This window comes from Dipodomys merriami, unplaced genomic scaffold (genome assembly GCF_024711535.1).
Source record: "Dipodomys merriami isolate MVZ:Mamm:240054 unplaced genomic scaffold, mDipMer1.0.p SCAF_5, whole genome shotgun sequence".
NCBI lineage: Eukaryota > Metazoa > Chordata > Mammalia > Rodentia > Heteromyidae > Dipodomys > Dipodomys merriami.
In genome coordinates this window covers 74,752,175-74,765,592 of record NW_027206068.1, presented here as the reverse complement: position 1 = coordinate 74,765,592, position 13,418 = coordinate 74,752,175, and the positions used below count along the sequence as shown (strand labels likewise).

The 13,418-nt window shown below is 61.7% G+C and overlaps 2 protein-coding genes across 5 annotated transcripts in view; one reads left to right on the top strand and one right to left on the bottom strand.

Moving 5' to 3' along the window:
- LOC138809913 (SCO-spondin-like) overlaps positions 1-3,112 on the bottom strand; it is a 53,706-nt gene extending 50,594 nt beyond the window's left edge. Inside the window, exons 1-6 of the mRNA XM_069997027.1 lie at positions 2,814-3,112; positions 1,761-1,943; positions 1,317-1,399; positions 1,034-1,213; positions 614-858; positions 433-532 (exon numbers count right to left, since the gene is read on the bottom strand). Of these exons, the coding sequence (XP_069853128.1) occupies positions 433-532; positions 614-858; positions 1,034-1,213; positions 1,317-1,399; positions 1,761-1,943; positions 2,814-2,860 (838 nt within the window). The 5' untranslated portion in view covers positions 2,861-3,112. The remainder of the gene's footprint in view (positions 1-432; positions 533-613; positions 859-1,033; positions 1,214-1,316; positions 1,400-1,760; positions 1,944-2,813) is intronic.
- A 1,517-nt stretch (positions 3,113-4,629) lies between these two features.
- On the top strand, positions 4,630-12,052 carry Znf467 (zinc finger protein 467). 4 transcript variants are annotated; one of them, XM_069997026.1, is made up of 5 exons: positions 4,630-4,832; positions 6,736-6,812; positions 7,195-7,308; positions 8,021-8,134; positions 10,452-12,052. In XM_069997026.1, exons 2-5 carry the CDS (start codon positions 6,779-6,781, stop codon positions 11,954-11,956), a joined length of 1,767 nt encoding a protein of 588 aa, XP_069853127.1. In that variant the 5' UTR covers positions 4,630-4,832; positions 6,736-6,778; the 3' UTR covers positions 11,957-12,052. The 4 variants fall into 4 exon arrangements, with proteins under 4 accessions (XP_069853127.1, XP_069853125.1, XP_069853124.1 ...); XM_069997024.1 differs by lacking the exon at positions 4,630-4,832 and adding an exon at positions 4,844-4,900; XM_069997023.1 differs by lacking the exon at positions 4,630-4,832 and adding an exon at positions 5,049-5,088.
- Positions 12,053-13,418: the final 1,366 nt, after the last annotated feature.

Here is a 13,418-nt window from a genome sequence, read left to right as displayed (position 1 = left end):
CATAATACACATATCATACATGCACACATGCCACACCATATACACACATCACGTATGTGCCACACAAAGCATATATACATTCCATATACATACCCAATGTCTATACACACCACACACACCCCATACACCACACTCACCACACACACACACCATACACATGCTCCATATACACACCCAATATGTGTACGCAAACACATACACCCATTCTGTCCCAACCACAGTAACACTGCCCTGGGGCAGGAAGGGAAACTGAGGAGGTTAGGCAGAGGAACTTTTCTGAGTCACCCTTGGAGGGGCGGGGAGTGGAAGGCCAGGCCCACATCTTCCTGGACCCTTGGTTCCAAAGCCCTCCTGACAGCAAGAGGGGGCAGCAGCGACCCTTCAGACCCAAGGGGGAGAGTAGGTTGTCCCAGAGGAGGGACTAGCCCTCACCATGGAGCAGCCGCGGTTCCCCACTGGGTACGAGCTGCCCGTTCACAGAGACGTTTCCAGCCTGGACCAGCACCTCATCTGAACCCATCATCACCTGGACCTGGAGAGGTGAGCCAAGGATGAGGTGAGACGCTACTGTCTGTGTGTCCAGCCCTCCGAGGATCTCATCGCCCTCCCTCACCAGCTGACAGGACTCAGGCTGGGGGCAGTGGCTCCCAGGCCTGAGGTGCACCATCCAGGAGGAATCCACAGCGCCCGCTAGCAGGTAAGTGCAGCGGCCCAGGAAGTGGTAATGACGCCCATCAAAAGTGCGATAGTGGAAACCGGACCAGGTGGCACAGGTGGCCGAGGGATGCTGGTGCTGGCTCCAGAGCTGGCCCACAGCCCCAGCAAGGGGCTGCAGGAGGGCTGCCGAGGAGCTGTTGCCTGGGAGGGAGACTACGCGTGAGCCTCCCAGCGCAGGGACGGAGGGCTAGGGGAGAGGAGGAGGAAAGATCGCAGGCCCCTGACAGCCGATGTGGCACAGGCAGGGCCCTGCGGAAAAGTCAAGAGTTGGAGGGTCAACACGGGCCTGTCTTGTGGCTGAGATCCGCAGACCCACCTGGAAGGCGTGGGCTGGAACAGCGGAGGCAGGCCTGGGAACCCCCGTCCCACCAGCTGCGACCCCAGGAATGGGCACAGCACTCCCCCAGGCTTCCCGCCGAAGCATTCGTGGAGTCTGCCAGAGGCTGGCACTGCCATGTGGCAAAGCAGTGGCTGTCATTCCTGGCTTCAGCAACGGCTGTGGTGGGTGGAGGAGAGAATGGGGCACGCCCAGACGGTGAGCAGAGAGGACAGCCACCTCCCCTCCACCCCACGCGGGCTCCCCTACACGGGGTGCTTACCCTCAGTGCAGTGGGCGCCTCCCCAGCCTGGGCAGCAGACCCTCACTGTACGGTTCCGTGTGACAGGCCGGGTTTCGGGGGGCCTGCATCCCCCAAGCAAGGAGCAAAGCAAGAAGACATAAAGATCCAGCCCCGTCCCATCACGGGGAAAGGTCTGGGACTTTCTGCCTGGTTCTGACCACCTATCACATCACGCCCCCTCCTGACCCTCATCTCTCCACCTGCAGGGTCAGAATGCTGCTGAAGGCCGCAACGTTGTACCTCTCCTTGCTCTGCCCACCATGATGCCCTCTCCGCCTCCCAGCCCATCCCTCGCTCTCCACCCTTCCCCAAACCACCCAAGACCTACTTCCCTAGTGCCTGCTCATGCCAGGCCCTCCCTGACTCAGGTTGTCCGGCCATCACTCCTTTCCTTTCCTGCTCAGCAGACTGAGCCTCACTCACTTGTAGATGGTACAGAGCCCAGCCGCCGGGGGCCTGGTGAGCCCCGATCCGCTACTCCAAGGCAGGTCCAGCCTCCAGCCAAGGCGGCTGTAATAGTAGAGGCTGGTACAGGGCACCACATCCTCCTGACGAGGGGCTACTTCCTCTTCCACGTGGATGGTCTCTATGTGTTCACACCACCGCCTGTCCATGGATAGGAAACAACAGCTGCTGCCCCTGTCCCCTCGGTCACCAGGAAGCCCTGTCCTATGATGCTAGGCCCTTAAAAGCTAACTCCCAGAGGAGATCCCTCAAGCAAGGAGAACAGAAGAGAAACTGAGGGGAGGGGAGTCTGATACCCCAGAGGGTCCCTGGACATGGGTTTCAAAGGAGGGCCGTAGCCAAGGGGTCTTGGGTTGCTTACCCATCAGCCAGTGCCCATAACATCCCAAAAAGGGCAGCGAGCAGCATGGTGCCCACGCCCGAGTCACCTTGGGCTTGGGCAGTGTTCTGGACACCTTCACCCACCCACCCACACTGCTGCCTACTATGGCCTTCCACTGGAGAGGCTTTATTCCAGTCATCTGCCCCCAGGTACCAGCTGCACATAACTGGATTGGACCAGATTGCACTTTCCCCTCTGCAGTCCATTCTCCCTGGAAACAGGCTCCTTCCTGCCCCTCCTGGTGCGTGTCAACCGGAACCACACAGTAGACGCGCAGGGCCTGGGCTACTCCATGCTCTCACACACAACCACAAATTAACAGGAATCTTGGGGCAAGCCACTCTCCCATTCTGAGCTTCTGTTTCTTTACCAGTGAAAACCTCAGGGACTTCCCACCGAATGTGCTGTTGGGACTTGACTTGGTGAGTTCTTCGGCATGACATGTGTACACGGTTTTGTTAGTTCAGTTCTGAGGGGGTCATGGTCCCCTGAGACTGTCGGGGTCTTGCAGCCCCTAAAAAGCTTACAGGGATGTTCTCCCTATCCTTTTCCTGCCTTCTCCTGTTCTCTTTCAGGCCAGGCACCCGGGCAGTGAGGCCCCGCGAGGCCCCGCGAGGTCGCTGGAGTACCTCTGAGTGGGTAGACAAGCAGGCGTGTTCCATTTTCTTTTTGGCATCTGACTTCTGATGGTGATTGTGTGTATCTGGATGGGGTCACATGGTGTCCTGCAAAGTTCTCTTGGGCTCCCAAGGTGCTTGAGGACTGAGAGGAACCAGGAAGGCGTGGCTGGGTGGGGAGTGGGGGGAAGGGCTGGGAGCCCACTGCCCCCCAGCTCCTGGGCAGAGCTGAGCCGGATGCAATAATCCGTGTCCGGTTGAGAGGGGGCAGCTACAGGCTCCACGCTCCACCAGGGGATCCTGGTGACATCCTGGTTACCAGCAGAGCTCCAAGGACACCATGAGTGGAATGTAGCACTGCTCAACCCCTAAGCGCGGTGTCCCACTGGGCATCCTGCGTGGGCATCCACCTGGGTCAAGCCAGAGCCCAACCAGGCATTCCTTCTCCTGAGCCTACCGATGGGCATGGACTAAGAGAACCCAGCGTGAGTCCTGATGGCTGGAGCTAGCCCCCAGACTAAGAATTCTGGCAAAGAACCTGCATCTGGAGTGGATACACGGCCCTTCCAGTGTCTCTCTCAAACCCACACATGTACATGTCCCTTCCCGTCCTAGGCCAAGTCCTAGGGCCACCTGTGACGCAGCCCAGCTTGCTCAGCCCCAGGGCTCTCCCTCATCCTGCCTAGGCCCTCGTTCTAACTATCCACGAATGTGGAGGGCAATGTGTACAGGGAACTGGCCCTCTCCAAGGCCAGCCTTGGGTCACCCCGTCCTAATTCCACAGGCAGTCACCATCTGGCGACGGGGTTCGGTCCTGGCCAGCAATGCCCATTCACAGCACCATTCCCCAGCTCTGTGGAGACTCACTCCCAGCTCCGAGTTCCAATGCGGCTGAGAGGAAGCACACACGTTTCCCTACGGGGCCAGAACCAGGGGAGTTCGCAGAGATGACCCCGCATCCCAAGCCCAGACGCAGCTCGGGGAAGACAGGAAAGGGGGGGCTTCGCGGGGGGCGGTGGCGGGGCCAGGCCGAGGAGAGGCTGCAGGGGGCAGGCCTGGGGGGAATCTGGGTCCCAAGGCTGAGGCGCAGCTCCCCACCTGGGGGAGAGGTCCTCGGGCCTGCAGGTCCCCCCTCCCCGCCGTGCCAGGAGCCGCCCCTCTCCCCGCCCCTGGCCTCCCCAGTCCAGCCCAGCCCGGCCCGCCTCACCCTTCGCAGCCGAGCCCCGACTCCCGGGGCCCAGGCTCCCAAAGTCTCCTCCTACTTGCTACTCGGAGGGGCCCAGCGCCCTTCCGTCCCGGCCCGAGCCTCCGACGGAGTGCTCCGCGGCCCCGAGCCGGAGGGGGTGACGCTGGGTGGACCCGGATGGGATCCGGGTGGAGAGCGGCGGAGCCCGGCCGAGTTTCCTGATCTCCACCCCGTCCCACCCCACCCCGTGCTCCCGAGCGAGCGGCCGCCGCCGGACCTCGGCGCTGCACCCGCGCCTCCGAGACGGCCGGGCGCGCACGGCCCCGCCGCCCGCCCCGAACACGCCCCCTCCCCGCCCGCTCCCCTCCCTCCCGCGCCTCCACCTTTTCCCAGCACCTCCCCCCAGCCCTCCCTCCCCAGCCTCCTCTCCCTCCTCCCAGCCCTCCCTCCTTTCCCCTTCCCGCGTTCCGAGCTCCCACTTCCCTCCTCCTCCTCCTCCTCCTCCTCCTCCGGGCGTCCGGCCGCCGGCCGCCACCTGCGCGCCCTGCCCCGCGGCGCGCCCTCCCTGCCCTCCCTCCCCAGCCCTCTCCCCCGCTCCCTCCCCGCCCTCCCCAGCCCGGTGCCCGCGAGCCCGGCTCCCCCGGCTCGGCCCCGCCCCCCGCGCGGCGCCCTCCCCCTCCCCCTCCCCTGCCCGCCCCTCCCCGCGAAGTTTGGGAGCTGTCAGTCTGTCAGTCTCTCGGGCAGCCCGCACCCGAGCTGCAGGCTGCGGGCGCCATTGTGCGCGGACCTAGCCGGGGCCGGAGGCCGGGGCGCCGGGGTCCCCGCCGCGGGCGGCGGGCGGCCAGGTAGGGGCGGGAGGCCGAGCGCCGCGCCCCGCCCGCCGCCCGCGCCCCGCGCGCTCCCCGCGGTGCAGGTGACAGCCCCGGGGAAGGGGCGGCGCGGGGCGGGGAGGCCAGCGGAGGGAGGGCCCGGGGCGGGGCGCGCGCGGGGGAGGTCGGGGGCGCCGCGGGAGCCCGGGACCCGCCGGGGGGGGGGAGTCGGGAGGAGGGGCCGTCGGGGAGGGGAGCGGGGCGCTGGGAACGGCGGGGAGGACGCGGACAGGTGAGCTCCGAGGGGCGGCCGGGGCGGACCGGGAGCCGACGGGGACGGGAGGGAGGGGCCCGGCCCGCCGGAGAACTCGGGGGGATGGCGGGTCTGTGGGGGGCCGTACGTGGGGACCGGGGGGGCGCCGAGAGGGGGCGCGTTGGAAGAAAAGGGGGTCTGAGCCGCGGCGGTGGAGGGGCCGAGCGGGGGGGGGGGCGAGGAGCGGGGTCAGCCTCGAGGGCCCGGCCCGGGGTGTGGAGAGACCCGGGAGGACCGGGTGGGGAGGGAGGAGAGGGGGAGGGGAGGCGCGGAGGGGGGCGGAGCGGGAGCCCGCCGGGGAGGCGGCGGGGGAGGGGAGGCGGGGGCCGCGGAGGGGAAGGAGAGCGGCTGCGGGAGGGAGGAGGGGGGGAGGGGAGCTGGGAGGAGGGGGAGGGAGGGAACCGAGGTGCTGGGAGGAAAGGAGAAGGAAGAGAAACCGGAGTGGGGGAGGAGAGCGGGAGGGGAGGGGCGAGCGAGCAGGGTGAGCGAGACCGAGCGAGAGGGGGAGGGAGGGCGGCGGAGGGGAGAGGAAGGAAAAGAGGAGGGGAAAGGAAGCAGGGGAGTGTGCGGCGGGGCCAGTGGACGGCGCTGCACGGGGTGAGTGGAGCAGGCTGGGGGGGAGGGCTGGGAGGGGGAGGGGAAGGGGAGGGGGGAGCGGGAGGGGAGGGGGAGAGCTGCCTGGAGCTGAGGGTCAGTGGAGGGGGGGGAGGAGAGGGGTTGGTCTTGCCCTTGGGGGTAGGGAAGGAGCTGGAGGGGCGGGGCAGGGGGAGGAGTCCCAGTAGGCAGCCGGAGTTGGTGGGGAGAGAGGGCGGAAACCAGAGGGAGCCGAGAGGGGAGGGAGCGGGGAGAGGGGAGGCCGAGGGAAAGGCTGCTTGGGAGGGGGAGGGGAGGCTGCTGGGGAGGGGCAGGGAGCTCACAGGAGGAGGAATGGAGCGGGAAAGGGGGCGTAGCAGGGAGTGTGTGTGTGTGTGTGTGTGTGTGTGTGTGTGTGTGTGTGTGTGTGTGTGTGTGTGTGTGTGTGTGTGTGTGTGTGTGTGTGTGTGTGTGTGTGTGTGTGTGTGTGTGTGTGTGTGTGTGTGTGTGTGTGTGTGTGTGTGTACCAGCCTTGGGAAGCACCACGAGGAGGGGGGTGATTTTGCCCTAGGTTTAGGGAAGGGAAGGAGCCATTTACTACCTGGAGTGCAGACCCTTCTCGGAGGGCCTTCTTCCCAGGACCTAAAGTGACAGCTCTGGGCGGGGACTGGCTCACCAGTTCCTACAGTGACGGCTGGAGCACCCTGGACATGAAGTTCCCTGCTGCCCACCCTGGTCTCCCACCCTCTCTGGGATGCGCCCTCCACCCCCCCCCCCCAGGGCCTGAGGGGCAGGACTGTTAACTGGCAGGCCAGGGCTGGCTCTGAGACCTCCCAGCTGGGCAGGGCAGGCAGATTTCTAGAGCTAGCAGAAATGGTTTCTAAACCTCCTTGGACCCCTTGGAGAGGGGTTCCTTATCCATCCCCCTTATCTGCACCATAGTCACCTGTGGAACTCGGGAGGAGAGCTGATGGAGATGGAGCTGAGGGGCGGAGCGGATGCCTGGAGGGAAAGCGTCAGAAGAATCTGAACAAGACTGTCTTTTCTTCTTAGGGTCTGTGGTCTCATTCCCCAAGCGGAGCTATACCTGGCTGTCATGAGAGAGACTTTGGAGGCTCTGAGCTCCCTGGGTAAGTGGGAGAACGGAACAACTTAGACAATAGTGCCATCCCCAGAAGCTGCAGCCCAGAGGTGCTGGGGCTGTGGGGGGGCCCTGGGCTCTTTGAATGTTTGCCACAGAGGTTGTGCCAGGCTGTGAATGCAGGGGGACTCACAGAACACTGGGGTTTAAATTGATTGAATCTCTTCTTTGGTCCTTGGTCCTTCTGGACTTAACAGAGAGGCTGAGATTGACATCTGTTCAGGTTGCTGGAGAGCCTGGGCTGTCTCTTTGTTCCTTGTTAGTGCTAGCAGGAGAGGACCCCCCCCCCACACACACACACACCACACACACCTACTCCGGTCACCAGTTCTGTCCTGGATGCTTTAGACCCATCCTTCTGCCCATAACAGGATTCTCCGTGGGACAGTCGGACATGGCCCCACAAAGTGAGCCCAGGGACGGGTCCCACAATGCCCAGGGGAAGGTGTCCTCTCGGGAAGACAGTGTACTGGGCACGTGCTCAGGTAAGTCATTGACTCACTGTGGAGGGTGACTCAGGGGCCAGTCTTCCTTCTTCCATCAAGTATTTATTGACCACCTACTGTGTGCTGTCTGCCCTTCTAGATACTTGGAAGAGCTTAGTGAGTCAAGCATAAATGAAAACATAATAAATTTTATAAATTATGAGGGAGGTGATAAAGCACATGGAGAGGGACCTGGATGGCTGAAGGCCAGGGAGACACACACACACACAAACACACACACACGTTTTACGGTGCAGTTGGGTGGTGAGAATAGGAGCTAGATTGGAAGAGATGGGGAGGCAGCTCAGAGGCTGAAGGAAACGGGCTCTTCAGGCAGGGCAGTCAAGACAGAGCCAGCCCAGCCTAGGCTTTTGCCATGATTTGCCTTGGAACTGGGAAGGCTCCCAGTTCCTGAGTTCCTAAGAGCCTCTGGTCAGAGGCCCTTCCTTGCTCTACCACCTCACACATACGTTCCAGAAACTCCTCACAGTTGTGACTCCTGAAACCTGTGCACCTCGAGCGGCTGCCCTCCCTGAAGGAGTCAGAGAGTGTTCCTGGCAGCTCTTATGCAGCTCCTGCAGGTGTGAGGTGGCAGGGTCTGGTGGGCAGGGCTGGGATTGGGGCTTCAGTTGCCCCTGCGTTCTGGCACTCGTGGTGACTGTCTTCCATCTGCGACACCTTCTGGACACTTGAGGTATCTCTTCTCTACCAGGGCCCAAGGCTGCTGGCCGGGAGGAAGAGGCCCAGATGGAACAAGCTGAAGCCCCCTGCAGAGGTGGCCAGGCCTGCGTCCCACAGAAGACCGAGCCCGTGGGCTCCTGCTCTGGTGAGTCTTCCTGTTGCTCCAGCGCTGCTATCTGATGCAGCAGATCTCCTGGAAACAACGGCTGCAGGCCCTTCCAGTCAGGATGAGTCCAGGCCCAATCTTGCATCCGCATCCAATTGCAATTCTGCAATCTCGCATCTGCATCCGACAGCAATTACGTGTATGTGGATGGTGGGAGAGGAGAGGTTGGTCACCAAAGAGAAGCATGCTCACCTCAAACTCCCCCTGCCCCAGAAGTTCGAAACTTCGCCTTTTCATTCCCCCCCGCCCCAGGTCACATACATGCTGTCAATCACCCAAATTATAATGACCACAAAGATGAAATGTGCTGCTCAGCCTTTTCCGCATGCTTCCTGTCCTAAACTTCCGCTGACCCGGGGGACACCAGTGCCCCCAGTCTGTTTCAGTCAGTGCATCTCTCCGTCACCATATACTCCTAGCCATCCTTTCCTTCCACTACCACCTCTCACCTGGCTGGCATCACTTACCTAACAGGATTTATTTAGTGCCTACTATGCACAGGCTGTGTTGAGTGTGGTGAAGAGATGGGCGCAGGCCCAGGTTATGTCTCTGCTCCGTATTTACCAGCTGAGGGACTGCCTTCTGTCCAGGAGCTTTGGTTGTACCTTCAGAATTCTTGTGAAGTATTATGACAGTGTGTGTACCGTGCTTCATCTATAGTTGGCCCTCCGTAAATGGTGGTGGTACTCATTTTTATTTAAAGATACTTTGTTCTTAGACACAAAGTCAGAACATGTCTGTCTCCCAGAAGCTAAAATCAAGAGGATGATACGAATGGGAACCAAGACAGATAACTGAACAGACAAGATAAAAGTCACATATCAGTATAGAAGGATTCGTAGTGAGTGTTACAGGAGTTAATGACAAGAGATCCTTATTAGCTGGATCTGTCAAAACTGTTGCTAGCTACTGCATTCTGGGATAGGTGTAGACTTTAGCTCTGTAGTGGACGGGTGCGGGTGAGGCTGGACTTGGAGGCAGGAAAGATGATGGGTCACGTGAGGAGACTGAAGGAGAGTGTTACAGAAGTGACTGTCTCACCTCTGGAAAAAGGGTTGGAAGGTTTGGATGAGCTGCAGGTGCAGCTAGAAGCCATTGGCAGTTCTGGAGTAAGAAGAATGGGACAGTGAAAATAGAGGCAATAGCAGATTAGGATAAACTAATAGTGGTTTGGAGCCAGTGAACTGAGAGAAGAAACGGAGTAGATGTAATCTCAGGCATTTATGTGTACTCAAGTCAAGACTCCAGACTGTGACAGACTTTCCAGGTCTGACAGGAGCTCAGGTATCTGGTTGGAGGGTTCCCAAACAAGATTCTGTTTGGGTGCTTTAAATAGATAGCCAGGTGCTGTGGCTCACACCTATAATCCTAGCTACTCAGGAGCCTAAGATCTGTGGATCACAGTTCAAAGCCAGCCTGGGTAGGAAAGTCTGTGAGACTTTTATCTCCAATTAACCAGCAAAAATCCAGAAGAGCGGCTGTGGGTCAAGTGGTAGAGTGTCATCCTCAAGCGAAAAGATTAAAAGACAGTACCCAGGCCCTGAATTCAAGCCCTAGCATCAAGCACAAAAATAAGTAAAGATTCATAGGTTCTGCCCTACAATACTCTTAGGACAGGTTCCTCGGAATTGGAACCTGCCCTTGGCTGAGGCTCTCTCCAGAGGCTAAACTAGTTTCCCACATTCTGTAAACTCCTGTCTCTTCTCTACTGGTTTACCTGTGAGCCTGTGGGACAGGGTAGAGTTAGCATCTGCATTTGAAACCACTGGAGTACAAGGTGTCAGGGGAAGTAGAGAGCCAAAGTAGCAAGGGTGCTAAGGCTGGTCCTATCCAGCCAGAGAGGGCTCCAGCCCCGAGGCTAATGGCCTCCCCTTGTACACGGCAGGAAGGTCAGGTGTTAGACTTGCTGACCTGCTGCCAATTTGCAGACACTGGGAATTGGGGGCCCCTGCTCTTCAACTGGATATAAGAAACTGGTTCGGAAAATAGGCAGGGAAAAGAACACGGGGGGAGGGGCGAGGGAGGGAGGGGACGGGGGGGGACGGGGGGGGGGGAGCCCAGGGTCCAGGGTGGAAGCCCAAGGGCCAGGGTGAATACTGGGGAACAGGAGGAAGGGGAGTGCAGAGAAGAGCTCGTGGGCGGGGCAGTGCGCTCCCGCTGCTGGGCTGCGGGGAGCGCGGGGGTGGGAAGGAGTCTCAGCGTTGGTCATTCCAGGAAGGTTTGGCGGAAGCCAGGGTCTGCGGGGCTCCCGGAAAGGGGCAGCACGTGGGCTTAATCCCTGTGTCTGACGCTGCAGGGGACGAGTGGATGATTCGGAAGGTGAAGGTGGAGGAGGAGGATCAGGAGGCGGAGGTCGAGTGGCCGCAGCATCTCTCCTTACTCCCCGGCCCCTTTGCGGCCCCTGATCTGGGGCACCTGGCGGCCGCGTACAAACTGGAGCCGGGGGCTCCGGGGACGCTGGGCGGGCTGGCGCTGACCGGGTGGACCCCGATCGCCCTCCCGGAGAAGCCGTACGGCTGCGGGGAGTGCGAGCGGCGTTTCCGGGACCAGCTGACGCTGCGGCTGCACCAGCGGCTGCACCGCGGCGAGGGCCCCTGCGCCTGCCCGGACTGCGGCCGCAGCTTCTCGCAGCGCGCGCACATGCTGCTGCACCAGCGCAGCCACCGCGGCGAGCGGCCCTTCCCGTGCTCCGAGTGCGACAAGCGCTTCAGCAAGAAGGCCCACCTGACCCGCCACCTGCGCACGCACACCGGCGAGCGGCCCTACCCGTGCGCCGAGTGCGGCAAGCGCTTCAGCCAGAAGATCCACCTGGGCTCGCACCAGAAGACGCACACCGGCGAGCGGCCCTTCCCCTGCGCCGAGTGCGAGAAGCGCTTCCGCAAGAAGACGCACCTGATCCGCCACCAGCGCATCCACACCGGCGAGCGGCCCTACCAGTGCGCCCAGTGCGCGCGCAGCTTCACGCACAAGCAGCACCTGGTGCGGCACCAGCGCGTGCACGAGGCCGCCAGCCGGGCCCTGCCCTCCCCCGCCGAGGCGCCGGCCTCGCCCCCGGCCCTGCCGGCCTCCGCCTCGCCCCCCGGCCCCAAGCCTTTCTCCTGCCCCCACTGCGGCCTGGGCTTCGGCTGGAAGAAGAACCTGGCCACGCACCAGCGTCTGCACCGCAGCGAGGGGGCTCCGTTTGGATGCGACGAGTGCGCCGCCGCCGTGGACCCCGCCGCCGCCGCCGAGCCCTTGGCCTGCGGCCCCGGATCCAGCCCGCCGGAGCCCCCGGGCGCCGGCGGCGAGCGAGCCTTCTTCTGCCCCGAGTGCGGTCGCGGCTTCGCCCACGGCCAGCACCTGTCGCGGCACCGGCGCGTGCACACCGGGGAGCGGCCCTTCGCCTGCGCGCAGTGCGGCCGCCGCTTCGGCTCCAGACCCAACCTGGTCGCCCACGCCAGGGCCCACAGCGGGGCCCGGCCCTTCGCCTGCGCGCAGTGCGGCCGCCGCTTCAGCCGCAAGTCCCACCTGGGCCGCCACCAGGCCGTGCACACGGGCAGCCGCCCCCACGCCTGCGCCGTCTGCGCCCGCAGCTTCAGCTCCAAAACCAACCTGGTCCGCCACCAGGCCATCCACACCGGCTCCCGCCCCTTCTCCTGCCCGCAGTGCAGCAAGAGCTTCAGCCGCAAGACCCACCTCGTGCGGCACCAGCGCATCCACAGCCAGGCCGCCCTCCCCGCGGCCTCCCACGCCGCCGCCGACCTCTCGGCCCCGGCCTGGCCCAACCCCACCGAGGTGGCCCCGCCCCCCCTCTTCTTCTGAGCTCCATCCGTTTGTTCTCACCCGGATCCTTGCTTGGCTCACAGATTCCAGGGATCACCCCGGCCAGATGCCTCCGGGGCTGTTGGTACAAAAAAGAACCTGGATAGGTGTGATTTGTGTCCCCTACCCCACACCCAGCGTCCGGAAAGGAAAGGTGTGCTGGCCATGCGCCCACAGCGATTGGCGCAGAGAGACTCCATAGATCCATCAGGAAGCACGCATTTCCTGGGTCCAGCGGGGCCACCGAGGGAAAGAACGGGCTGCTATCTTGTGTACCTAAAAGGCCATTAAGATCCTATCCAAAGTTCCAGGGATGTTAGCTGAGAGCCAATCAGCCTGACTGTTCAACCCCCTGCCCCATCAACGGCGGCGGGAAGAGACCTTTGAGTATCACTTGCTGAAAATTGGCTCTTCCAAATCAAAATGTACCGAGTTTCATTGCCAACCCCCTATCCTTCCATCTTCCACCTCAGATGTTTGACAAGGAAGAGACATTTGTCAACATTCCCCTTGGGCCAGGTGTTGAAGACTAGGGCTGAGGGGAAGGAAGGCTGGCAGAGCTGGGCCAGCACCTTTGGTCTTCCCCATGAGGTAAGGAGGCTCGCAGAGCCCGGGCTTCTGCCTGTGCACAGCTCCCTCAGGGAGCTTGGAACAGCAGCCTCACCTGCTACCTGTCTGGAGGTGGGGAAGGAAGTAGCAGTAGCACCTTAACCTCAGAAGAAGGTTGCTTCCACGTACTTGCTCCCAGATCCTTTTCTGATGAGGGATGCTCCATGCAGAGGCTCTGCAGGCCAGGCGTGCGAGCTGGGACTAGCTGGCTGTGAGGGGAGAGGCAGGGTAGTGGGGACATCCCGGGCTTGGATGGGGAAGTCTTGGTTTTGCCGCCGCCTCTGGGTCTTGGAGCCCAGCATCTGTCTGTCTGGACCTCTGTTTCCTCATTAAAATGAGAGTTGATGTTAACAAAGGCTTTCCCATTCTACATCACTAGCACCAAAAATCACAACCGTTTGTCATTTGCCTACTGTGTGCTGGGCTCTGTGCTAGGCATAGGAAAAAGTAGGAAGAAAGAGGAGCGAGGACCCCTCCCTTGAAGAGCTTCAGAGCCACCTGAGCGCCCGACATCCAAACATTTAGGAGCAGCCCAGGGATGTTGGCAGGCTGAGGCCTGGAGGAAGCGGGAAGGAAGGATGAGGTGTGGGACATGGCCAGGTGTGAACCAGAGGTGGACAGGGTGAGAGAAGAGAGTGCACGCACGGCCCAAAGGCCAGCACACTGGAGCACTCAGTGCACAGATGAGAAGCAGGGATGGGGCCTGACAGCTGGAAGGACAATTAGTGCGCACACAAGAGTTTAGACTGTATCCAGTGGTGGCAGGTGAGGAACATGGCAGCATTCTCCACTGCCGCATTGTAGAAGGACATCTGGCCCCAGGGAGTAAGAGTGATGGTCAGCACCTCAAGTC

Excerpts from the sequence above, each read along its gene's own strand:
- Znf467 (XM_069997026.1), top strand. The coding sequence starts at position 6,779 with ATGAGAGAGACTTTGGAGGCTCTGAGCTCCCTGG. Across the intron at positions 7,309-8,020 it reads TGTACTGGGCACGTGCTCAG|GGCCCAAGGCTGCTGGCCGG; the intron begins GTAAGTCATTGA and ends CTTCTCTACCAG. Across the intron at positions 8,135-10,451 it reads GCCCGTGGGCTCCTGCTCTG|GGGACGAGTGGATGATTCGG; the intron begins GTGAGTCTTCCT and ends CTGACGCTGCAG.